Raw genomic sequence first — 24727 nt, forward strand, 5'->3', positions numbered from 1 at the left:
GACTCCTCCTGCCTCTACCTCCTGAGTAGCTGCAATTATAGAAACCAGTGCTTTCTTTAAAACATGGCCTGACCAGGTGTAGCACAAAAGCCCGTAATCTCAGCAACTCGGGAGACTGAGACAGGAGGGTTGTAAGTTTTAGGGCAGCCTCAACAACTTAGGGAGGCCCTGTCTCAAAATAAAAAAATAACTGGAGATGTAGCTTAGTAACAAAGTACCCCTGGGTTCAATCCCTAGTACCCAAGAAAAAAAAAAAAAGCCTGATTCAGAATAAAGCCCTGTGAGCTATTATTTTATTGACATTATTAGTGGTAGAGACTAATTAGAGGGTTACTAAAAAGTTTTCCTCAGGTATACAATCAAATTACGTTTCCCAGCATCCCATGGTTCCAGTTGGGTCACATGACTTTCTGACTCCTCGAATGTGAGAAGAGAGACTATTTTCAGATGAGATCCCTAAAATGGACCATGGAATCTTCTGCTGTTCTGCTGTATCCCTTTGCTTATTGGCTGGCAGAATGTAGAGGATCTATCTAAGTCCCCAAGGTCATCCTAAGAGAAGATGAGGCTACAGACCAAAAGAGTCTGAGCCTCCAACTCATCCTAAAATGGCTTCCCACCAGCTACAAAAGAGAAAGATTTAGAAGCTGCTTGTTATAGCAGCTAGTATAACTTATATGACTTTTTAATTTATTTTATTATGATTAGTCTTCAAATTGCTAGGTCCAAAATTTCAGACTAAGATCAAGAACTTTAACTGCTGCCCCTATGGCCAGGGCCCAGGAAAATGTGGGGTTTACAGAGTTTGCAGAAGTCATAGTAGAAAAATTTACATATTTTTTTTATCCATATAAAAAAAAAAACAACCCATACATATTATAAAATACTGCAAAGTTGGGACTTTCTGAGCAGCATGGGTTGGGCAGACAGTCAAAGTTAGCAGCACCCCTAACCTTGAGGCAACCTCACCATTCCCATTCAGTAAGTCTTGGACCCAAATGGGCACTGGGGTCATGCTGGATCCCCAAGCGTCTGTAGGCTGGAGTCCTAAGAGCAGGCCACATAGCTGGGAGTCAGAGGCTCAGGGGCTGGGACAAGGCTGTTCTCATACAGGTTGGAGTAGGGGCTATCGGACGAGCCCCCTCGGGCTCTCTGGGAGTCCCCTGAGCTGTAATCAGTTGAGATGCCTGAATCAGAAACCACGAGGTACAGGTACTTCAGGTGAGGCGGGGTGGGGGGCAGCTCAGGAGGCAGTGCTCGTGGACACAAGAGCTGGGAGCTGGGGTCCAGGATGGTGTACTCAAAGCTGGCAGCTGAGGCCCCCTCTGGCCTGGGCTTCAAGACCAAGGCAGATGAACATGAGGACACTTCTGAGCCTTCATCCACAGCCACCATGTCCACACTGTCCTCAGGCCCTGGGAGGTCCCCACTGCATGGGCTCTGGGGCAGCAACCACTTGTCCAGCACCAGATAGGAGTCCTGGGCATGCTCACTGCCCATTGGCTCCAGCAGGGGCCCCTCATCATCTGCTCCTGGCTCCACTGCCTGGGCAGCACCCCAGCAGCGTTCTGAGAGGACTTCCAGGCAGGCTGGTGGGTCCTCTGTGAAGGGGGTGCAGGGGCTCCACCATAGACAGCCATCATGCTGGGACAGCCACAGCTGGAGAAACAAAACCGGCTTGCTCAAAGACCTGGACTTGCACTTTCTGAAGCAGGAGAACTCCAGGCCCTCAGGGGACAACCAGGCCACCTACCTGGAAGTTACCCTTGTGGGTGGTGAAGAGGCCCTCAAACTCACTCTCCGGGCTTGGAATGCCAGGCCAGATCTTCTGCTTCAGGGCCCTGTTGAAATTGACAGAAACCGGTTCAAGGACAGAGTCATTGAACACTCACCGCTGCTCTTAGCTCCCAGTCACATGCACAGAAATATTCCTGGTCGCTATGGTCATGATGGAGACGAAGGGGTACATCAGGACTGGGGAACAGTGAGGTCCGATTTGCGAGGATGATAGGAGTTCCACATATACTGACTCCTGCTCCTACTCCTGGTCCAGGTTTTGCCTGGAAGTCCGTTATTTTTTTATTTTAATTTTTTTTTTTTAATTTAAAGGTCCATGAGCCTTTATTTTATTTATTCATATGTGCTGCTGAGACTCGAACCCAGTGCCTCACACATGCTAGGCAAGCACTCTGCCACTGAGCTACAACCCCAGCCCTGGAGGCCCATTATTGTCATTACTCTTATCACTCCTTTCCATGGTTTCTTAATGCATTCAGAATAAAACAGGGCTGGGGATGTAGCTCAGGGGTGGAAGGCACACTTAGCACTCCGGAGGCACTGGGTCCCATCCCCAACACACACACACAAACACACACAAAGAATACAATCCAAACTCCTCCCGCAGCCCCACGGAAGGCCCTGTGTGATCAGGCTGCAGTCTTCCCTTACCTCACTCAGCATTCCCCCCGCACACACTGCTCCAGCCAGATAACTCTTCATGTAGCTGCTTCAATGTCCCAAGTTCATTCCCACCAAAGGGCCTCTGCACTTGCAGTTTCTTCTCCCCACTTTTCCCATGGATGTTTCCTACTAACTTTCAGGTTTCTACTCCAGTGTCACCATCTCCCAGAAACCTTCCCTAACTATCCCTATGCCATTTGTCTCTATGATATCACTCATCCCAATTTATAATCAAATATCTGTTGGGTCCCTTGTTTGTTGTCTGCCTTGTTTGTTGACTTGACCATCAGATCCACAAGGTCAAGGAACTCGTAAGCAAGATCTGGCTTGTTCACTCTCTCCTCGGTGTGTAGCAGATAGTTGGTAACCAATATGTACTTTCCAACCAATAAATGAACAGGGCCGTGAAAGACGACTAGTGAATTACTTAGTGGACAAGGCGGGAAGGACATCCCAGGCAGAAGGCACAGCATGTACAAAGACCTGGGGGTGTACAAAGGCATGACGTGTGCTTGGAATGAGAAACACCTCAGAATGGCTAGTCAGATCGTTAAGCATCTAAGGAACTTGTCAGCGAGGGTCGAGGGCCATTCAGGAGCCTAAATCTTTCCATTAAGACCATCTGGTTGATTTCATAAAATTGATTACACTAGGAAAAGGAACTAGCAAAGGAATCCAAGAAAGAACTGACACTGAGGTACAAAGAAAACCAGGTGCACGTTCCCAGGGGGGCAGATAATTTTAACCAAGGGTCTGGGTCTGGTCACTGTGTGACCCTGGGCGAGTGTTTGCCCCTGAGTCTAGTTTTCCCTAGTGAGTTGCTCCTGGAAGGATCTGGGCCACGACCCCAGATGGGGGCTCACCGACGGTGGGACAGCAGGGCAAGCACGGCCAGCAGCAGCAGGATGAGCACCAGGATGAGGGAGAGCGTCAGGATGAGGGGGTCCAGGTCTAGGAGGCGGGCAGTAGGTCAGGGCATAAGGTTTGCCCGGCATTTCGTCCCACTTCCTCCTACACCCCGACCTGGGTCTCACCACTAGCGGTCAGCAGCGACGCAGGCTCAGACCAGGCGCTCCAAAAACCACTGAAGCTCGGCTCGGCCATACGCGCACGAACCGCGAAGGTGTAGCGCGTGGCTCCCCGCAGGTTGCTCAGCACGCACTCGGTGCGGCCCTCCAAAATCTCCACCTGGGGGCGGGCACAAGAGGAGGGCGAACAGAGAAGGGCGCTTGGGGCGGGCCCTGCAGGGACCCAGCCACTCAGAGAGGGAGGAAACGCCCACACATTGAGTCTGGGCCAATGAGGGTAGGGGCATATCCCCAGGAAAGCTCTAGGCCAATCAGAGTGAGGATCCCATAGCACGGGGCGGGACCTGCGCTACAGGAAGGCGGGACCGGACAGCGTAGAGTGAACTCGGTCCTGGAGCGTGCAGTTTAGGATACAAGAGTGACAGACTTCGGGTTTGAAAGCGGATCAGAGGGGCATTGGCAAAGGGCCAATGTGTAAATGGGCGTGGAGCTGTCTTGGGCATCTAGCAGAGGGATGTGGGCCGTCAGGGACGGGACTGGAGGAACCGGACCTGGAGAGCGGGGCCCTTCTGGGTGGGCACTTAGGGAGGCCTGGCAGTCCGCTGCAGAGCTGCCGGGGCTGGGCGGTCCTGGCAGGCCTCACCCTCTGCGATCCCCCTGCGCCGTTGCCGGCCGAGACGTCCACCTCGTAGCGGATGTGGGTCGTCATGGGTGCCCCAGGAGGCGGGAGCCACCGTAGCACCACGTGGCCGCCCTCCTCGGCCTGCCGCGCCAACAGCCCGTCTGGGGCGTCCAGGAGCACTGCAGAGTGGGGTTGATAGGGTGGGCGGGGACCAAGACCCCGGACCCCGACCCCTCCTCCATTCCCCGCCCACTTACCCACTTCGTTGACGTGGATGATACGGCGATAGCGCGGAGTGCTCGAGGAAGCCGCTGTGACTAGCAGCTCTAAGGGCACGAAGCTCGATGTGTCGGCCGTAGGCAGCGAGCACCAGAAGCGCACCGCGCCACGGGAAATGGGCGCCTGGTGCAGGTGACACGGCTTCCATGGCTCACCCCTGTGCGTCGGGGGACCCGGGAGAGAAGGAGCAAATTGGGTGGGGGAGCTGAGAAATGTGTCTGTTTTGTCCAGACCGCGGTGGCATTTTGGTTGCTACCACCGGGGAGCGCCCCAGCCCCAGGGTAGTGACGCCTGAGTCCAGAGTCGAAGTCATATTGCCCCAGTCCTGATGTTTGGGGTGGCGTGAAAGCGGTGATCACCGGAGTATTCCAGCACCTGCCACTAGGGGGAGCGTTAGACCTGGCCCGCTAGATTTGCCACCAGTGACCACAACTGGAGGCGCCTTCCAACCCGACTCCTGGGGACACCTCAGGCTATGACCTCCAGGAAATTCTACCCTGCCCGCACCTCACCTCGCGACACACACCGGCTGGGACACCTGCCCTGACTCACTCGAGCTGGTAAAAGAAGCTGTAGTTGTGGGAGCCGATCCTAGAGCTCGCGGCTTCCTCCCAGAAACACACCAAGTCCTCCAACCTCTCCGTGAAGCACAGAAGCTCTTCGGACCCGCGGGCTGCCAGCAGGGCCGCTGGGGAAGTGGCAATGGGAGGGGGTCAGGGAAGTCGAGCCCTGTCTCTGGCCACAGCCCCCTTCCCCTCCCTCCGCCGCCTGTGCTGACGCGATAAGAAAAAAGCACCGCCCCAACCTCTCCCCAGCAGGGCCCTCCTGGGGTCTGCAGAGGGGGTGCACCTGAAACTCCCAAATGCAGGTTGCTTGCCTACTATCCCCCACCCCATGCACACACACCCCCACCCCGTGGCCAGCTGAACAGTGCACCACCTTCAAGAGCTCTGCCCCAGACGCCCGCGCAGCTCCAGCCCTGGACATGCGCACCAGTGGGTGTGTATGGAGGAGGCGGTCCCCTATCTGCCCCAGCAGGCTCCTGATAGCGCCAACCGTGTCCCCCGCCCCCTTCTTCGACCCGACGGGGCTAGGGTTCTGGCGGTCGCCCACAAACCGTGTTTACAGTCGCCTGCAGCCTGGCCCCTCTGACTCGGACCCGGGCTTTAGACTCCCTTCCCAACTGGAGGGTCCGCTTGGTTCCCTCCCCCCAGGGACTCTGACTCCAGGAAGCCTTGACCCAGCATCACCCTTGTTCCATTATGCTTTAGCATGTCCCAGACTCCCTGAAAAGATAACATAAGAACCTTATGCCCCTCTCTTAACTTCTTCCCTCGGACCCATTCTGGGGACTTAGACCCCAGCATGCCTCAATGCGACGTGCGGACACTAGCTTGGTCCCTAGGATCCAGTCTGGAGGTGCAGAACCTGGTATGGCCCCCAGGACCCAGGTTGGGAATTCAGGCCCCAGCATTGCCCTCCGGGACTCGGGGTGGGAGCTCACACAGAGTCCATTCTTACCTTTGCTCTCAAACTTGGGATTGGGCAGGTTGAGTGGGGGTGCCCAGGCCACTCCAGCAAGCAGGAGGCAGAGGGGACCAACTTGGGGCCAAAGGGGTGGCCAGAGGTGGTCCATGATTAGACCCCTGCCCCTGGGAGCCCAGGGCTCCTGCCCCTTGGACCCAGTCCCTGGCAAGGTCCACAGCTGAGGTCGACAGCTGCCTCCACCGGACACAGCTGACCAGGCAGCCCTTCCCGGCCAGAAGCCTCCAAGAGGCAGCTCCCCCGAAGGGGCGGGACCAGCTCGCAGCCTGGGCAGAGATAAGCACCCTGGGGGAGGGGGCAGGGGCCCTCCTGGGACCAGCGGCCCCTTGGAGGCTAGGAACAGCTCCAAATGCAACATGGGACACACTGTATGTGACTATGTGACCCTAAACAAGTAACTTTACCTTATCCAATCTTTATTCTCATCTATCAAACCTAGCCTGATGCATACCAAGCATTCAAAAAACGTAAACTACTGATATTATCCCGCTGATCAGCATCTCTCCCCAGACTGGAAATAATAATCATAATAATGACAAGCAATCGAGTATATGAGCAGTGCTAGGCTGTGCTGCTGACCACAATGTACAGCATGGTCCTTCATTTGTAAAGCTACCCATATTCTCCAGTGAGATTTCATTTATGATTTGGGGGGGAAAATTCTGCTTACATTTTTACACACATGCCATTTTATCTTATTCAGAGTATGTAGTTCTTTTAATAATCTGGAAATTATAAAACAAATCATCGAATCTATTCCCTAGGACTGAATTTCTTCATCTGGGGTACATAGCTGCACAGAGGTACAGACCTATGGAAGGGGGTGGGTAATCATTGCTCTTGCCTACCCCAGACTAGCCAATCAGAGCACACCACTCCCTGGCCCTCAGGGATTGGGTCAGGGTGGGCATGTTACCCATGAGAATCCAGTGAGCTTCCAGCTTGAAATTTTAGCTGGATTTACTGGGAAAAGAGGCTCCCTTTTCTTGTGGATGTTGGGGCAGGCAGATGGAGTAACGAGAGAGGCATCTTTACCAGTAGGAGGGAAGAAATAACAAGATGGTGAAGTTAACACAAGCTCGGTCACTGTTCCTTCCCTCTCCCTGGAAGCCTTTTCCTCCAGCTAGCCACCGAGCTCACTCCCTCACCTTATTCAGACCTCTTTCCAACTTGCCTCCTCATTGAAGCCCTCCCTGATCACCCTCCTGCCACATACCGCCCGGCCTCCATCACCTTTAAACAACTTTTTTTTTCTTTTTTGACTATTACTGTGCCTGTCACCTGACATATATTGTTTTGTTGTTGATTGGTTGCACTCACTAGTCCATGGGGGTAGGGACCTTTGACCCTTGTCTTGGTTACTGTGGTCCCATTACCTAGAACAGAGCCTGGTACACAGTAAAAGTATTTGTGGTGTCAAAGATTAGGGACGAACCCACTGGCTCGCCTGTAACCCCAGCAGCTGGGGAGACTGAGGCAGGAGTCTGAGGCCAGCCTCAGATTAGCAAGGCCCTAAGTGACTTAGCAGACGGGGAACAGACTCCAAAATAAAAAAAGGGCTGGGGACATAGCTCAGTGGTAATGTGCCCCTGGGTTCAAGTCCCAGTTCCTGCTCCCTGAAAAAGGAAGAACCAAGCTAAGAGACGTAGACAGACAGTGCATCTGTGTAGCCACTGGTTACAACTATGCCTGGGTGCCCCTGAACAAAAGAGGAAGGAAGGAAGGAAGGAAGGAAGGAAGGAAGGAAGGAAGGAAGGAAGGGAGGGAGGGAGGGAGGGAGGGAAGGAGGGAGGGGGGAGGGAAGAAGGAAGGGAGGGAGGAAGGGAGGGTGGGGGAGAAGGAAGGAGGGAGGGAGGGAGGGAGGGAGGAAGGAAACTACAGAAGTTGGGACTGGGGTGTAACTCAGTGATAAAGCACTTACGTAGCATGTACCAGGCCCTAGGTTCTATCCCCAGTAAATACACAAATCAAGGAAAATTTCTTCCTTAGGAAACTGGCATTTGGAGGGAGATAGAGACAGAGAGACACTCAGTCGTAGTTTGAAGTTTGAAACTGGTCTCATAGTTAAGCACATCCACTCTGGAGTTGTATTATTCTGGTTTGAACACCTGTCACTTACCCTGAGGTAACTCAATAGTAATCCTCGATAGTCTCAGTCCTTCATGTATAAAGTGGAGCTAATACAGTGCTCAGTCCTCAGGTGTATGGTGAGAGTTCAATGAGATTATTTTTTTCTTTTCCTTTTTTTGACATTTAAAAAAATATTTTTATTAGTTGTTGAACATTTTTTTATTTGTATGCGGGGCTGAGACTCGAACCCAGGGCCTCACACATGCTAAGCAAGTGTTCTACCACTGAGTCACAATCTCAGCACTTTTTACTTTTTATTTTGAATCAGGGTCTCACTGAGTTGCTTAGGGTTTTGCTAAATTGCTGAGGCTGGCTTTAAACTTGTGATCCTCCTGCCTCAGCCTCCAGAGTGGCTGGGATTACAGGCGTGCACCACCATGCCTGCCTGAGTGAAATTCTTAAAACAAACCTTGGCACACAATGAGCACTCAGGGAGGATGGCAGTTATCAGTTGCCTGGACTAGTTCGCATAGGATGCTGTTATATCCCAGGGGTCCTCGGGTCTTTATGCTTACAGAACTCTGAGAAGCACCGTGTGTACTATGCGGTCATCCGGCCTCTGCAAAGTTAGATTTGTCTATCTCCTCTCCAACTCCGGATAGTACCTGGGCCTTCCTTGCTATTTCTCCAGGGACAATGTTAGAACCACAGGGACTGGGGCTGGGGTGCAGCTCAGTGGGAGAGCACTTTTCTAGCATGTGAGAGCCCCAGGTTCAATCCCCAGCACTCAAAACAAGGAAGAACCAGAAGAACTGTTTTTTTGCCATTCGCCAGAATTTCTCCTCCTCCTCCTCCTAATACAGCACCCAAATTTAATTTCCCTGCCTGTGCCTGCCCAGACACCACCCCTTTAGCTTGAGCTTTTTGTGCCAGCTCAAGGGGTGGGCAGAGGACCCCTACCTGGCCAATCAGCATATGCCATTCCTCTGAATGGCATTTGTTTCATGGATAGACACGTGACCCAGGATGGTCCAATAGTTAATGTTCCAATAGTTAATCACAATTACTAGTCTGCAGTACCCATGCAGCTCTTCCTCTATGAACCTGCTCTGGGATTTTTGCTGTGGTCGCAGTGGGAAGGAGGAGATCTGTCCGCCTGGGAGGGTAGTGAGGCCAGGCCAAAGGACTGTCAGTCAGGTGATGATGATGGTCAGAAGGTGGGGACTGATTCAAAAGGAGATAAACTGCTGATACTCCAGAGCACTCCCCCTCCTCTGACCTGTTGCCAGGGTTACCTGCCTCCAGGAAGTTGTTCCTCCCAGAAGGGAGTTGTTAAGGAGCCCCTTCTGGACGGCTGACTCCCTTCCTACCTGTACCCTGGACAGCTCCTTTCCTGTTCTTGGTTATTCCACTTTTTGGTCACATGGACAAGATAAGAAAGAAATCTGAAATCTACGAAAGGGCAGGACACCCCCGCTCCCCCAGGCACCAGCCTTGGATCCCCTCCTCTACCGACAGATCTCTCCCCCTCTCGCTCCCTCTTTCTCTCTCTGTTCGGTGTTTCTCGAGTGTTCAATCTCCAACACTGGGGGAACGGGACCAATTTAAGAAGCAGGATGGGCAGCACAGGTGGGATGTGGACCTGGCTCTGCTCCCTTGAGGTGAGCCTGCCTCGGCATAGGGCTATGTTGATCACAATATTCTTTGGTTACTGTCACAGGGAACCAAGGAACAAAGCTTTCAGTAAGAGAGGAATTTATTTCTCTCCTACGTGACACTCTGGTAGCAACTTTCTAAAATGGCAGCTCCTTGGTTACAGAGGTCCAGGCTCCTTCCAGATTGTTGCTCAGTTATTCAGAAGATGTGGAGCACAATCCAAGATGATCCACTTCACATCTTCATTCCAAACAGCAGAAAAAGGAGGGAGTTGGAGGCGCACCCACCTCCCTTTGAGGGGAACATCCTTTCCTTTTATATCTTACATGGCCACACCTTGCTGCAGGGAGTTAGGAAATGCAGCTTTCATTTGAATGGCTAGCTAAAAATCAGTGGCTCTATTACCATACAAAAAGGTAACTGGATTTTGGGGGATAACAGATAGTCTCATTCTCAGAGAGAATCAGAGCCAAGAAATAGCAACAAAATTCTGGTATCTTTTGAGTCCCTGGATCCAACTGTGCCTGAAGCCAGAGCCAATGGACTTCTCAATTATGTGAGCCATCAATTTTCCTTTTGGTACATGCCTGTTAGAAAAGGATTTTAACCACTTAAAGCAGAAAGAACTCTGATTAACATAGTGAGATAAAAAAAAAGCCCCTAGTGGATGCCCAGCTGGGACTGGAAGCCCTCGGTGGGCATGCTAATATCACTGTTAATCACAATTACTAGTCTGTAGTAGCCATGCAGCTCTTCCTCTGCCTTCTCTACTGCTCCCTTCTTTCTACCCCATCGTGAGCGCTCACATGCTCTTTCCATCTTCAGGGCCCTTACAGACTCCTAAGTGATAAAGGTAATTTGTTTCTGTTTCTGTTGGGACTTCAAATCTTCACTCTCCTCTGTACATGACAGGAGAGAGGCACATTACGCCCCCAAAAGTCGGGGAGGCATCTGGGTGGGACAGAGTCCACTCTGGCATCCATGATTCACTCACTGCCGTTCCTAGGACTCTCAGTCTTCTCTGCGTTTTGTTGTCATTGCAGACACCCTGCATGCTAATGTCATGGGAATAAGGATCCAGGACCCAGAAGGTCAGTGGGAGGGGTCTGAAGGGCTAAAGCTGGAGAGGGCTTATCACAGAAGGAAGCTTTCCAGGAAAGGGGCTCCCCACCCCCATGGTGGCAGAACCCAGGTCCCAAGATGCCCATGGGGCCTGTGACCTGGAGAGAGGAGAGGGCCACCTCAGTTCATGGAGACAGAGGGTGTATGCTGGGTCCCCTCCTTCTGCCGTAGCACGAAGTCCCCAGGGGCAGCTGGACTCATCGCATAGAAGACGTTGGCGTTGTCAGGAATCAGGAGCTCTGGCCAGGAGTGGAGATGGTGGTGGTTCACAAAGGGCCCGGGCAACCTCTATCTGTTCTAGGACCTGGACAGCCTGGGTCCCTCCAGCTAGTGCTGATCCCACCTCATTCTCTTCTCCTTGGGGGTAGTGACAACTTCCCTGTCTAAACGGACACAACATGGTGAGCTCTCCCAGCACCTAGGCCACCTCCTACCACCATCCAGGGGGTCTAAACAGCCCACACCACAACTCCCTGCACACCTCCTGGCCCCCTACCACGTCCCAGCCAAGCTCAGGCTGGCGTCCCTATGAACTTGGACGACTCCCACTTCCAGCCTGCTCAAGTTCATGGCCTTTGCAGTTTCATACATTCTTTCCCCATGTCCAGCCAACCTTCGGCCAGGACTCTTGCCTCTCCTTGTCCAAGACTGGACAGCCTCTGACCTGCCTCCACACTGAACAAGCCCATGCTCCCCTGCCTTGTGTTCAAGACCACGTGGCTGTCTCCTACTCCAAGTTCAGGTGTCTCTAGGGTCCCCAGGGTGAGTCTAAACAACTCTTTTCCTTAAATATCTAAGCTCAGACCCTCCCCCATCTTCCACCCCACCAGGCTGAGCCCGAAAAACCTCATGATCCTAAGAATTTAAGGTCGAACACACTTGTCCAGTCCCTCCTTTCATCTGACCAGGACGATCTCATTGGCCCATACATCCTAGAAGGACGACCTCAGCGCCCCCTGTGTCATGCTGAGCCAGGACAGGCTCCTACCGGAGGGCGTGATAGCAGGGAGTGGTCAGATGTCATGCACACCCGTGACATTGCACTACTTCCCTCCCCACCCTGCTCCTTCTTACCCCTAACTCTGCCTGAACCACCTTGTGACCCTGTGAGCCCAGGTAACCCTGGGCTCCACCCTTGACCCTGGTCAATCCGCTGCCTTCCCACAGGCCTCCCAGCCGTCCCTGCTCACCCCTGTCCCCAGGCAGGACTTGGAAGAGCTGGTAGCCTCGGGCCCAGGGCTGGGACACACTGTGCTTCAGCAGGGCTCGCTGCACGACGCTGGGGGTTTTGTCCTGACTAGTGAGCTGGAAGCAGGGGCAGCAGGTGAGGGGGCAGCCCCGCCCCCAGGGCAGGCTGTGCCCAGCAAGCCTCCAGCCCAGCCCCTCACCAAGATGCTCCGATAGAGGTTCCCATGGTCGTTGTCGATGCTGACACGAATCACCCGGGCCTCCGAGGTCTGGGGCCCCGGGAGGGGGACGCGAGGGCTGCTCGGGGGCAGGTCTGGGCCCAGGGGCAGCTGTAGGCAGTGCGGGCAGGGGCTGCAGCCTTGGCCATCTGCAATCCCCTCCTCCAGTGGGCTATTCGATAGGCCCCTGTTCAGGGTCCCCAGTGCGCACAAGCCAATGTCCCCCACGCCCCCAGAATCAGGGACACACAGGCCCACGTATACGCATCCCCTCATACACAGAGCTCACATCACACAGGACCCCGACACACAAGCCCATCCCACGCAAATCCTGAGTAGTGGAAGGCAGTGCGCGTACACAGAGCCCAGGCCAGGGAAGAGCGCCACCCAGGGGTTCAGGCCACGGTCCCCTTTAGGTACGCAGGCTCCTGGACACACGGAGAAGAGGGTGCGTGCCCAGAGAATGCCCTGCGGGTGACAAAAGCTCGGGTGCAGATCTGAGCAGAGGCCAGCAGGCGGTGACCCATCAAACAGGGCAATGGAGACACACGGTCTCTTGGATGGACCCCCAGAGAGCTCAACTGGTCCCTTGTGTACATGCCTGGCCCCACACTCCTGTGCACACACACACGCACGCACCCACAGCCCTCCATGCAAACACAGGCAGGCGTGGTACCTTGGTGCTGGGGCCCTGGGGCCCTGGAGAAGCTGGAGGACTTCCAAAAGGAGGGTTCTTAGTTCTAGGACTGGATGGGGGGGACCCTGGAGACAGACTGAGGGGACACAGAGCCTGAGGTGGAGGCTGCCCTGACCCATGGCTCTGCTGTCTCTAGTCCATTGCAACTGGGATACCCACCTGGAGGTGGGCGATGAACAGTCTCCTGGACTATTACCAGGTGATGAGGTTTTCTCTCGGGACAGCTTCCTGAGGATGGGGACAGGGGATGAGGCTAATGCCAGACTCGGCCCAGGAGTAGCCCCTCAGGATCTGCCCATGTCACCCCAGCAGCCCCAACACTCACGCACTAAGACGTTTGGTAAGGCTGATGTGACGCCGGATGCGTGGGGAACTGGGACAGGAGGCAGCTGGTGGCTCGATGACCCGGGAGACTCGGTAGCTGAGGGGTCAGTGTGGTGATGGGGGTTGGGTCCAGGCATCAAAAGAGGAATGGGGAGATAGAAGAAAGCATCATCTGGGGTCAGATTTGGGTGTGGAGGGGGAGAAGCTAGGGGCTAGTCAGGGTCGGGGTAGAAATCAGGTCACCGAGGGATTAGGGCTCGTTAGGGACGGGGTGGGATGGCTTGAGTGGCAAGACAGATAAGGATAAGGTAAATTGGGTCAAGGTTAAAGTTCAGGACCAGGTAATTACTGGGATCAACAGTGGAGGTCACGGACTTGAGAGAACGAAAGGACGCAATTGGCAGCTGAGCTGAATGGTCAGGTAGACGTCCGGGCTGGAGGGAACAGCTCGGAACCCAGGTCAGTTATTAGGGTCTGAGACTCAGATGGCAGAGGTCCCACAAAGGGACTCATCCATCAGATGGGATCAGGCAGGGAAGACAACAGATGGACAGATGTCACACGTTGAAGTTGAAATGGCAGGTGGGGTCCAGAGTGGGATTAGAGGTCAGTGGCAACCCTTGAACTGGGCTAGAGGTCACAGGTTGGGATCCAGCCTCAGGTGGGGGTCTTGGGAGGAGCCAGAGAGGTGCACTGGGTGAGCAGGACCCTGTGTGTGATCCAGGGTCAGCAGGGGTGGGGCTGGGCTGGGAGGCAGGGTGGTCACCTCTGGTCCTCGCTGAGCTGGCGCTGGGCACGCAGGGCAGCCAGGATGTGTGGGTGGGGGCTCAGGCTGTAGCTCCGACAGCGCCTCTGTAGCTGCTGGATGTGGGCCAGGATCTCCCACTCCTGAGGGGGCAGCACCTAAGACCCTGCCCGCCTGCCGCACCCTCAGGCCACCCTCCTGGTACCCACCCCAGGGCCACTCACCTTCCTCCTCTTCTCAAAGTTGATGAGATCCCCCTGGGGGCAAAGTTTATTTGAACTCGAGCCTCCAAAGTCAAGGTTAAAGGGTCAAGGTCAAGAGCTAAGATGTCAGGAGCTCCACTGTGCTAAGGGGGCTGGGGTCAGGACTACAAGGCAGGATTCAGGGTGGGTGGTAAGGGGTCTACTGTGCCAGGTTAGTGCGGCTGGGGTCAGGAGGCAAGGGCTAGGGGTCAGACCTCCAACATGTCCGGCAGGGCTGTGTCCAGCATAACCAGATCCGTGAGAAAGGTGCCAAGGTAGGGAACAGGACCTGGGGGCCGTTTCTGCAGCCCCCAAGTGCCAGTCACCAGCAGTTGTCACCAACCCCATCACCTCACATCCCTCCCCAGGGTCGCCCTCAACCCCCATCCCAAACTAGAACACTCACTGAAGGCAGGCTTCCTGGAGGGTTGTCCTCGTCTTGGGGTCCCTCAGTGGCCTCCTCCTGGTGGGGGGAGGGCAGGACTGAGTGTTCCTGGGATGTCCTCAGACCCTTCCTCAGCGAGGTCACCTCAAGGCCCACTTGTTTTCAAGGATGACAAGCCAGTTGTACAAGCCAACCCAAGGAGGGGGCTACCCTGGAGAGAGTGCGTGTGGAGCCGGGGGGAGAGCACAGAAGAGAACCCTGTCCCCAGCCTGGACGCAACGGGCCCACTGGGAATCTGCTTCATCCTGTTGCTCTGCCTGGTAATTCCGCAGTCACCATAGGCTGTGTCTCCCTGTCTAGGGTTCGAGTGCCCCTTGCTCCTGGGACAGTGATCATGTCTGGCCAAGGGCATGGCAGGAATAGTGCCTAGCACACAGTAGGTGCTTAGGCAGGGCTTGTCCCTTGAACCCTCATTATTTGAGATATGTCTTCACTACCAAGGCATTTGTTTACTGAGCACCTACTAAGTGCCATTCACTGTTCTGGGCACAGGGTAGGCAGCAGTGAATGAGAGAATTCCTGGCCTGATGGAGAGACTTAATGAGGGAGACAGCAGTGACCAGGCTGAACCCACGGCAGCTGGGCAGGGACAAGGGCAGTAATGCAGGCAGGTGGCATGAGGAAGTGATGAGGGTGCAGCCAAGCCTCTGTGAGGAGGCCGAGACCTGCAGAAGGTGAGTGAACAAGTCCCACATGCTTCCTGAGGGTTCCAGGCCCATGGGACAGGCCCCACACTCCATCTAGTCTGGATTCTCTCTAAGAACCAGCTCCTGGTTGTACTTAGGCCCTAACTCTAGCCTAAAACAAATCTGACTTGTTGGCCCATATTTAAAAATCTTGCTTATCAAGGTAAATCCCCAGAACAATTATTTTCACACTTGGTTATGACTTTGACCTTAAGTGACCTTTCCTCGTGACTTCTTGTATGTTGTTGAATGAGTAAATAAGGCTGTGACCCAGTGTGAGCTCTCATGGAAAGACCAGAAAAATTAAAATGTGGGGCCGAGTATGGACAAGGGAAGGGTCCCAGCTGTGATGCGGGGAAAGGACACTGAATGTTGTGACAGGACAAGACAATGCCCCCTGCCTGGTCTCAACTCCCCTTGCTGGACCTCAGACTCACTGGGCTGCAGGTTGTCTGTACCTGGGAAAGAATCTCTCTGCTACTGAGGTGGTTGTTTTCATCGGAGAAAATCTGTGAAAGTTTCCTGAAAGTGGATAACGGTTCCCTGGAGGGACAGAGAGGGGTGGTCTGGGGTCAGCAGCTGGGAAGGTCAGCCCTGGGATGGGGTGGCCCCCACTCTCCACCCAGGCTCACCGGCTCACGGCTCCCCAGCTGCGCTTGAGCCTATAGATGGGGTTAGACTGCAGGGCGGACAGGATGGCTCGCAAGGAGGAGAAGTTCCGCAGTTCTCGGCAGCACTGACGGGGTGGTGACACTGGTCACATTCCATGTCTGACTCCCAGGCACCAGGCCCTTTGGTCTTATGACCTCTAACCCCAGGTAGACCCCCTAAGTCTTGCCCCACACGTGAGGAGCTAAGCCCCTCCCTCCTCCTCTAGGGGACCCCTCCCTCTGAATGTGGGCTTCTCCCCCTCCCACCCCTTCCTTCTCCGGGTCCCTGCATGTGTCCACAGCCTCTCTCCTGGACCTAGAATTCTCTTTCCCGAACCCAGGTCACCGCGGGTGTCAACTCCTTACGTCCCTCCCTCTGTCCCGACGCCCCAGGTCTTCTTCTTTTCCAGGCTCTGGCTCCTGCCTCACCTCCACCCGGGCTCCTTCAGGACCTGCCTCCAATCTTCTCCCGTCACCCCGGCTCTCGCCTCTCATCCCCAGCCCTACCCAGCACCCCTCTGCTGTCCCCAGCTCCTCCCATCTCCAACCCCAGCCCTCCTTCCTTCGCCGCCCTGTGCCCCCGACCCAGTTCCCGCTCACCCGCCCCTCCACCCACCTGGGCGATGCGGATCCACTTCTCGATCCGCTGAGCCCTCTGAGGGGCGGCCAGTCCCGGCGCCCCGAGGACAGAGCCCAACACACAGCCGGTCACTGAATTGAACTGGGCCACAGTGGCACGCACGGTGGGGGCAACGCCCGAGGCCCCTGGCCGGTCTCGCTGCGACCACACCGAGCCCAGGCACTCGCAGGGACGCACGCGTGCAAAGAGCTCCTGGGCAAGGGAAGGCGGGTGGGTAGGTGCCCCGCGACCTGCCTCCCGGCGCCTGCCCCCTCTGCCAGTCTGCAGTCCTCACCACGTCCATGAGGGTCAGCTGCTCTGCCACCGCGTCCACACAGAAGTCCAGGAGCTCGGGACCTTCCCGCCTGGGCCCTTCATCCTCTTCCACGCAGCCCTCAGGGGAGTCAGGTCTGGGGGCCTGCGCAGCCCTGGGAGGTCCTGAGAATTACATGGGGTTAAAGATGCTCAAATTGGGCCGGGGCAACGGTGTACGCCTGTGATTCCAGTGGCTCCTGAGGCTGAGGCAGGAGGATAGTGAGTTCAAAGCCAGCCTCAGCAAAAGCAAGGCGCTAAGCAACTCAGTGAGACCCTGTCTCTAAATAAAATACAAAATAGGGCTGGGGATGTGGCTCAGTGGTTGAGTGCCCCTGGGTTCAATCCCTGGGAAAAACAAAACAAAAACACCAAAACCCTCAAATTCGAATCCAGGGCTGCCTGTGTGATCTCAGGCAAATCCCTTTATGTTGCTGAACCTCACTTTGCTCACCTATAGAGTGAACTCTCCGAGTAGTTTTAAAGATGTAATAGCAACAATAATGAATACCTCCCATGAATGACCTTTCTAGCTCAGTACACTAACCCCAATGAAGGGGGTACTATAATTTGTCCACCATTTAAGGTGGGGAAACTGAGGCACTGAACAATTTGCCCTAAGTCACACCTTCAGTAAAGGGCAGGGCAGGGATTTGAAGCAAGGTGCTCAAAGGCTGGAGTAGAAAATGATTTGGAGGTTGTATTAAGATCAGATTGGGCTGGGGACCTGTGTCTGTGGCTCAGTGGTAGAGTGCTTGCCCAGCATGCATGAGGCACTGCGTTTTTGATCCTCAGCACTACACAAAAATAAATAAATAAAAACCAAAGGTGTTGTGTCCATCTACAACCAAAAAAAAAAAAAAAAAAGACTTGGTTTGGGTCATAGCACAGTTGGTAGAGTGCTTGCCTCTCATGCACAAGGCCCTGGATTCAATCCTCAGAACTATAAAAAAAGAAAAAGAAAAAAAATTCAGACTCCTCTGTGCTCTTTGGAGAGAGGGAAGGTTGTTGTCAGAAACCGTCAGAAGGTTCCAAATTCAGGACTGGGGTGTAGCTTAGTGGTAAGAGTGCTGGCCTAGCATGTACAAAGCCCTGGGATCCCTCCCTGCATTACAAAAGAAAAAAAGAAGTCCCAAATTCAAACCCAAACTTGCCCACCAGGCTTGCTGTGTGAATCAAGATAAAGCATGCTTTTTGATCTATGTGTGCCTTGACTTCTTTATTTGGATTCTTTCAAGAGGGCAAATGAGATATGCATACCAGACTGCTATAAAGTATTCCATAAACCAGAATAATTTCTCTGAGGTGGGTTTTGATGGTGGCGCCCCCTAGGGGACATTTTGGAACAAAGATCTTGCCTCCTGGAGGGGATGACTGCATAGCCAATTTAGACACCCAAACTCCAATGGCCTCCCAGAGATTTGTCTCACAGGAAAGCTGTTTACTATAATTTGTACTAGAATCTGATTGCTTTGCTCATAAGCAAATTATCTTGGCTTCAAGAAGGCAAGGTCCTTGAGACTCTGGACTTTGTTTTGTTTGGAAATTGCAAGTATTATTCATCATTTTGGAAAACAATGTCACCAATGTCCATGTCACTGTCTTTGCATTGTCGGTGCACCCTCCCACACGAGTGTTTGTGGCTGTCAGCTCCACTGTGATGCTACTACAGGCAAAGTCACTGCACACCCTCATCACGAGTCCAAGTGAGGCAGGCCAAGGCATTAGCACATCAAGAACATCTGCTATGCCAGGCGGGTGGCACATACCTGTGATCCTAGTGACTGGAGGATCATGAGTTCAAGGCCCTAAGCAACTCAGTGAGACCCTGTCTCTAAATAAAATACCAAAAAAGGGCTGGGATGTGGCTCAGTGGGTAAGTGCCTTGGGTTCAATACCCAGTACCAAAAACAAAAACAAAAAAACCCTGCTATTGTATAAGTGACTTTCATTTTTTCTCCTTCATATAATATTATCTCTCTTTCAAATTAGGACACATGGCATTACAAAATATTAATTTTTATAAGTGAGTGTTGGAGAAAAAATTCCACCTAAATCAAATCTAATGCTTAGATATTTAGAGCAATTAGGGGGCTAGAGGAACACCTGCATGACACCATGAGGACCACACAGGTGAACTGAGAAGGGACAAAGGACACCCCCCACAATGGCATCAGACCAAAGGAAGGGAAGGGGAGAACCGTCATAGAATAGCAGAGACCTAGGAAAGAAGCCGTCAGATTCCTTGAGTGGAATTTCTTTGCATTCCAATTTGAAGAAACATTGTAAAACAGACAATTTAGAGACAATGGGGTTATCTGAATATGGACTTAAAAATATATTAACTTTGTATTCTCAGTGGCTCGGGAGGCTGAGACAGGAGGAGCTCAAGTTCAAAGCCAGCCTCAGCAAAAGGGAGCCCCTAAGCAACTGAGTGAGACCCTGTCTCTAAATAAAATACAGAATAAGACTGAAGATGTGGCTCAGTGGTTGAGTGCCCCTGAGTTCAATCCCCAGTAAAATATATTAAGTTCAATCCCCAAAAATATATTAAGTATTTCTGGAAGTGTGTATGGACATGAAGGTTATGCTTTAAAAGCCTCTTGGTTACAAGTGCATTCCCAAAGCAATTAAGCGTGGGATGACATAAGTCTGAGACATCCTAACTTTTTTTTTTGTCTATTTGAAAATTGTTGAAGGTAGGTAATAGGTGTCTAAATGTTATTTTTACTAGTCTCTCTACTTTTGTGTATGTCTGAAATTTTCCATAGCAAAAAGTAAACTCAAAATAGAGATGTTAAAGTGTTTCAGACCCTGACACATGGTAGGGTATTCAATAAATATTCGTTTTTCTCCTCTGACCTCAAGGGGCCTACAGAAATGCTTTTTAAAAATGTTTATTTATTTTGTGTTTATTTGCAGTAATGGGGATGGAACACAGAGTTTTACCCATGTTAGGCAAGTGCTCTAACACTCAGCTACACACTTTTTAAATTTTTATTTTGAGATGGATTCTCACTATGTTGCTAAGGCTAGCCTCAAATTTTTGATCCTCCTGCCCCAGCCTCCCCAGTAGCTGGGATTGCAAGTGTGCATGATGCCCCACTACAGCAACACTTTAGACAGAATTTTCCACCATGGTCAACATGTGTTCTACCTGAACATTTCAGTGTGGCTACTGAGCTCTGGAAACTTGACTAGCATAATGGCTAAAGTGAATTTTTATTTTTTTAAATTAATAAATTTAATTTTGATTAACTTAAATAGCTAGTAACCACATTGGACTGTGTGGTTCTAAAGAGTTGGGATTCACTGATTAAACCTTGAAGGCAAAGGAAGCAAAATACCAGGAGGGAAGACGGGGATGTGAATATATGAACAACTGAGACTTTGTCACCAGGGATAGAGAAGTGGCTGCCACTTTGGAAAGCAGAGAGGAATGTGGCCACTTTAATCTGAGGATTAAAGGATAAGGATTAGGGAGATAGAAGCTTTTGTGATAAGGATCAGATCAAACACAGATGGCTGAAAGCTGATACTCTGTAAGCAGGATACAATTATTCAGTCAACTAATCCATGCGATTCCTGCTCCTGGGGACAGCGTCAGGACAAGACTAATATGATCCTCCTCTCCTGTGCTCACAGGCTACAGAGATGAACAAAAGTCAGACTCCAGGAAAGGATGTCAAGAGTGTTGTGCAGAAAAATAAGACAGACTAAGTGGACACACAGGGTGGGAGGGGCTGTCAGGAGAGCGTCAAAGAAAGCCACTGTGAGGACGTGACATGTCAACAAAGACCTGAACAAGCAATCAACAAACATATGGAAAAATGTTCAACATCTCTAGTAATAAGAGAAATGCAAATCAAAACCACCCTAAGATTCCATCTCACCCCAATTAGAATGGCGATTATCAAGAATACGAGCAACAACAGGTGTTGGCGAGGATGTGGGGAGAAAGGTACACTCATACATTGCTGGTGGGGCTGCAAATTAGTGCAGCCACTCTGGAAAGCAGTGTGGAGATTCCTTAGAAAACTTGGAATGGACCCGCCATTTGACCCAGCTATCCCACTCCTTGGCCTATACCCAAAGGACTTAAAATCAGCATACTACAGAGACACAGCCACATCAATGTTCATAGCTGCTCAATTCACAATAGCCAGACTGTGGAACCAACCTAGATGCCCTTCAATTGATGAGTGGATAAAGAAACTGTGGTATATATATATACAATGGAATATTACTCAGCCATAAAGAATGATAAAATTATGGCATTTGCAGGCAAATGGATGAAATTGGAGAATATCATGCTAAGTGAGATAAGCCAATCTCAAAAAGCCAAAGGACGAATGATATCGCTAATAATTGGAGGATGACACATAATGCGGGGGAGGGAAGGGTTAGTGTTAGGGTTAGAGTTAGGGTTAGGGAGGGGGGCAAGTATGGAGGAAGGAAGTACTGTATAGAGGGTAAAGAGGGGTGGGAGGGGTGGGGGGAAGGGAAAAAATAACAGAATGAATCAAACAACATTACTCTATGTAAATTTATGATTACACAAATGGTATGCCTTACGCCATGTACAAACAGAGAAACAACATGTATCCCATTTGTTTACAATAAAAAAAAAAAAAAACCTGAATAAGGTTTACAGGTATTTTCCTTTACTCCAAAAATGTTCAACATCAGTGGTCAACAAACTTTTTTCTATAAAGGGCCAGATAGGTTGCTGGCACCCAGTCTACAATAAAATATCAATATGACTAATGGCATATTTCATTAAAGTAGTACTTATCTAATAATGAAGATCAGTGAAACAGCAATAATAGAAATAAAACTATTGGCCAAGCCCTCATTATTCATTTGTTTTCTTGCTTACTGAATATCTTTCCTAAGGAACTGGGAGCCCTAGTCCACTCTTACATGGCCAAAACCAGCAGCTGAATATTTGTGGCATGAATAAAGAAATAAGCACTGTTATCACCCCCACTTTTCAGTTCAGAGAGGTGAAGTGGTTTATCCATGATCACACAGTCAGCAAATAACAATACTGGCATTTGAACCCAGGTCCCTAGCCAAGGGCAGAGTATCTTTGGATGGAGGGGGAGCACTAGGCAAATGCTAATTCTTTGGACCAAGTTATGATCTTCATTTTACAGGGGGGAGAACTGAGACTCAAGACAGTTTAAAAACCTTGCCCAAGCTGGACATGGTGATGCACACTTGGAATCTCAGCGGCTCTGGAGGATGAGGCAGGAGGATGGTGAATTCAAAGTCAGCCTCAGCAAAAACGAGGCCCTAAGTAACTCAGTGAGACCCTGTCTCTAAATAAAATACAAAATGGAGCTGGGAATGTGGCCCAGTGGTCAAGTGCCCCTGAGTTCAATCCCTGGTACTGCCCCTCCTCCCAAAGGATTCTCAAAGTGGGGAGAACGTCCCAAGGACAGACAGCATGCTGGGACTACCTTCTCAGAACACAACTAGTACCCAGAACCCCTCACCTGCCCAAGCCACCAGTAGCTCCTCTTCTTCTTGTTCTCCCTCAGGCTCCTTCGAGAAATCCTCCAGAAGCTTCTCTGCTTCCTGGGCCTCAGCACCCCCTGGGGCTGCCCAGCCCAGAAAAATTCGGACACTGCCCAGGTCTGGATGGGCAGGAGGGTCACAGAAATCCTGAGGGTGGTCCCGTAGCCAGGAGCCCAGCACAGACACCACAGCCCTGGCCAGAGGAGCAGGCTCAGAGCTAGGCCCAAAGAGCTGGACCTTCCAACCTTTCAGGTCAGGCAACCTCCAGGCCTTGGACCTCAAGGCTGACCACAGACCTTGGAAATACTCTCCCCGCAACACGCGCCACTCATCCCCCGCCTTTCAGGGAGGCCAACCTCAGGTTCTTATTGAAGCTCAGATCTTGTCCTTCAGTCGTCTTGCTCTCTACCCTGGGAAGAAGCCCTCATCAGATGAAAGGGGGGCGCTAGGGGGTGCGAGAAGGAGGGCTCTGGGCTGGGGGAGTGTTTCCTGCTGGTTGCTGCGGGCTACTGACCTGGGAGGTGGCGGTGGGGGCGGCGGCGGCAACAGATAGCTCAGCACTCGGGCAGTGGGCACGAAGGCCCTGTGGGTGGCCAGGAAAGCAGGCACAAAGCCCGGGTCTTGTTCGCGGTCTCCGGACACCAGCTCTCTCACCAGCCGCTCCAGCCGTGCAGCCCTGAGCGCCCGCACCTTGCTGGTGCGGTAGTGGAGGAAGGTATCGGCAGCCGGGGTGGGGGTCTGCAGGGAGCAGGGAGGGACCGCAGTGAGACCAGAGAAACCCCCACGCCCCTTTTCAGTCACGGCCATCGCTCGCCATTGCATCCGAACCTTTCTGGATTTCTTACCTTGCCCTGTCCACATTTGACTCTCCAGCAACCGGGTCCACACATCTTTGTCCTTCTGAGTCCTGCCCTCGGTCCCTCACTTTGCCAACCCCAGCTTCTCGAAGCCCTCCAGTCACGCCTCACTGGCTGTGCTCAGGCCCCACCCACCCTCACCTGGCTGCTTCTAAACTCCACCCCTCTTTCCTGCTCCAGCCCACCAGCCCGACTTCCCTAGACTCTTCTGTCCAGTTCTGCCCTTTCCTGGTTACCCCAGGTTCCGCTCGGGAAGGCGCCATCACCCGGCCTCACTGTGTTTCCTGGGTCTACCCCCATTCACCTAGCCGCCCCCAAGCAACTTTCTACCCTCACCTGGTCCCTTTTAAGCTCCGCCCTTCTTTCCAAGCCCCACTGCAGTTGGCAGCCCTAGCTTTGCTCTCCAGCTTCTCCCTCACCTGGTCACTCCCAGGTCTCTCCGCTCAGCCCGCCCTCACCTGGTCAACTCCGGCCCCTTCCTCACCTGGCTGCCCCCAGGGCCCTCCCCCGGGCTCCAGCGCTGACTGCGCTGCCTGCGCAGGGAGACGCTGTACACCGCGCCGTCCTCGGTCTCCTCACCCCAGTCCTGCAACGGCGCCTGGACGCGGAGGCGGGCTCAGGGCAGTCCCGGGGCCTCAGCCCCGTTAGCCGTTGGAACTCAAGCCGGGCCTTCCCAGCGGGTTCCCCTTCCCCGCCACGGTCTACAAGACTCAGCAGGGCAGGTCCCAGGTAGTTCCCTCGCGCCGTGGGTACCCTCCTCCCAGGTTCCAAAGGGATGAGGGTTCAGTCTCATGGGATATGTTTCTGATCCCTCCTTTAGATGCACCCAAAGACCCCCACCCCATTCCTAAGATGAACCGGCCGCGTCACTGGGTCTGGAACCCTGAGTCCCGAAGTGGGGAACCCGAGATAGATCTGATTTGAGGGGACATAGGGTCCTGGGGGTGGGCACCTTAAGTTTCGGGACGCGGGGGGAGGGTCACCGGGGATGTGAGGTCCCGAGATCCCCAACCCCCTTACCAGGGCGAGCTCCTTGCCCGCCGACCGCTCCATGGCCCGCACCGGTCCTGCTCTGTGCCGCCTCTGAGTGAGGCGGAAGGGCCGGCGGGCAGTGGCTGGGCTCTGGGGCGGGCGGGGCGGGGCGGGGCTGACCCAGGACTCTCGGAGGCCCCCAGGCGGACCGCAAGGCCCAGGCCCACTACAGAGAGATCCCGGTTCTCCCAACAGGTGTCTATCCATCTGTCTCAGGAGAAAGGACTCGCATGTCCCCAAGTGAGGGTTTTTCTCTCTATCCACAAATGCATGAGAGCTAAAATTGTGTAGGACTAAGTGAGCGCAGGCCTGTGTCCCCAGGCAGCGTTCTCTATCCTCTAGTGGGAAAGGCTACCCAGCCCCAGGTGTGGGGGCTTCTCTCGTAACTATGTCATCAGCTGATCAGA

At 52.9% G+C, this 24727-nt stretch overlaps 2 protein-coding genes across 4 annotated transcripts; both read right to left on the reverse strand.

Moving 5' to 3' along the window:
* Positions 1-641: 641 nt before the first annotated feature.
* On the reverse strand, positions 642-7660 carry EPOR (erythropoietin receptor). Its single transcript, XM_079114504.1, has 8 exons — positions 5911-7660; positions 4942-5077; positions 4368-4546; positions 4132-4289; positions 3495-3648; positions 3324-3411; positions 1754-1841; positions 642-1659 (listed from the first exon to the last, which is right to left on the reverse strand). Exons 1-8 carry the CDS (start codon positions 6290-6292, stop codon positions 1048-1050), a joined length of 1797 nt encoding a protein of 598 aa, XP_078970630.1. The 5' UTR covers positions 6293-7660; the 3' UTR covers positions 642-1047.
* Positions 7661-9102: 1442 nt separating this feature from the next.
* On the reverse strand, positions 9103-24412 carry RGL3 (ral guanine nucleotide dissociation stimulator like 3). Of its 3 annotated transcripts, none has more exons than XM_079114501.1 (20): positions 24309-24412; positions 23773-23886; positions 22946-23169; positions 22788-22841; positions 22410-22624; positions 16892-17034; positions 16594-16809; positions 15960-16063; positions 15786-15870; positions 14603-14659; positions 14412-14498; positions 14179-14211; positions 13976-14097; positions 13211-13306; positions 13045-13113; positions 12865-12961; positions 12171-12299; positions 11973-12087; positions 10902-11021; positions 9103-9900 (listed from the first exon to the last, which is right to left on the reverse strand). In XM_079114501.1, the coding sequence occupies exons 1-19, from the start codon at positions 24339-24341 to the stop codon at positions 10903-10905; spliced, it is 2112 nt and encodes a 703-aa protein (XP_078970627.1). In that variant the 5' UTR covers positions 24342-24412; the 3' UTR covers positions 9103-9900; position 10902. The 3 variants fall into 3 exon arrangements, with proteins under 3 accessions (XP_078970627.1, XP_078970626.1, XP_078970625.1); XM_079114500.1 differs by having other exon boundaries at positions 10881-11021; XM_079114499.1 differs by having other exon boundaries at positions 9103-11021.
* Positions 24413-24727: the final 315 nt, after the last annotated feature.

Source organism: Sciurus vulgaris, assembly GCF_902686455.1.
Source record: "Sciurus vulgaris genome assembly, chromosome: 16".
NCBI classification, from domain to species: Eukaryota; Metazoa; Chordata; class Mammalia; order Rodentia; family Sciuridae; genus Sciurus; species Sciurus vulgaris.

Bases quoted from the DNA above. Each gene is read 5' to 3' on its own strand.
- EPOR (XM_079114504.1), bottom strand. From the start codon at position 6,292: ATGTTGCATTTGGAGCTGTTCCTAGCCTCCAAGGGGCCGCTGGTCCCA. The intron at 3,649-4,131 runs GTGAGGCCTGCC...GCCCGCCCCCAG, and splicing joins GCGCAGGGGGATCGCAGAGG to GTGGAGATTTTGGAGGGCCG. The intron at 1,842-3,323 runs GTGAGCCCCCAT...CAATTTCAACAG, and splicing joins GCCCTGCTGTCCCACCGTCG to GGCCCTGAAGCAGAAGATCT.
- RGL3 (XM_079114501.1), bottom strand. From the start codon at position 24,341: ATGGAGCGGTCGGCGGGCAAGGAGCTCGCCCTG. The intron at 23,887-24,308 runs GTAAGGGGGTTG...CTCCGCGTCCAG, and splicing joins CGGGCAAGGAGCTCGCCCTG to GCGCCGTTGCAGGACTGGGG. The intron at 14,660-15,785 runs GTACAGACAACC...TCCCCCCACCAG, and splicing joins GCAGAGAGATTCTTTCCCAG to GAGGAGGCCACTGAGGGACC.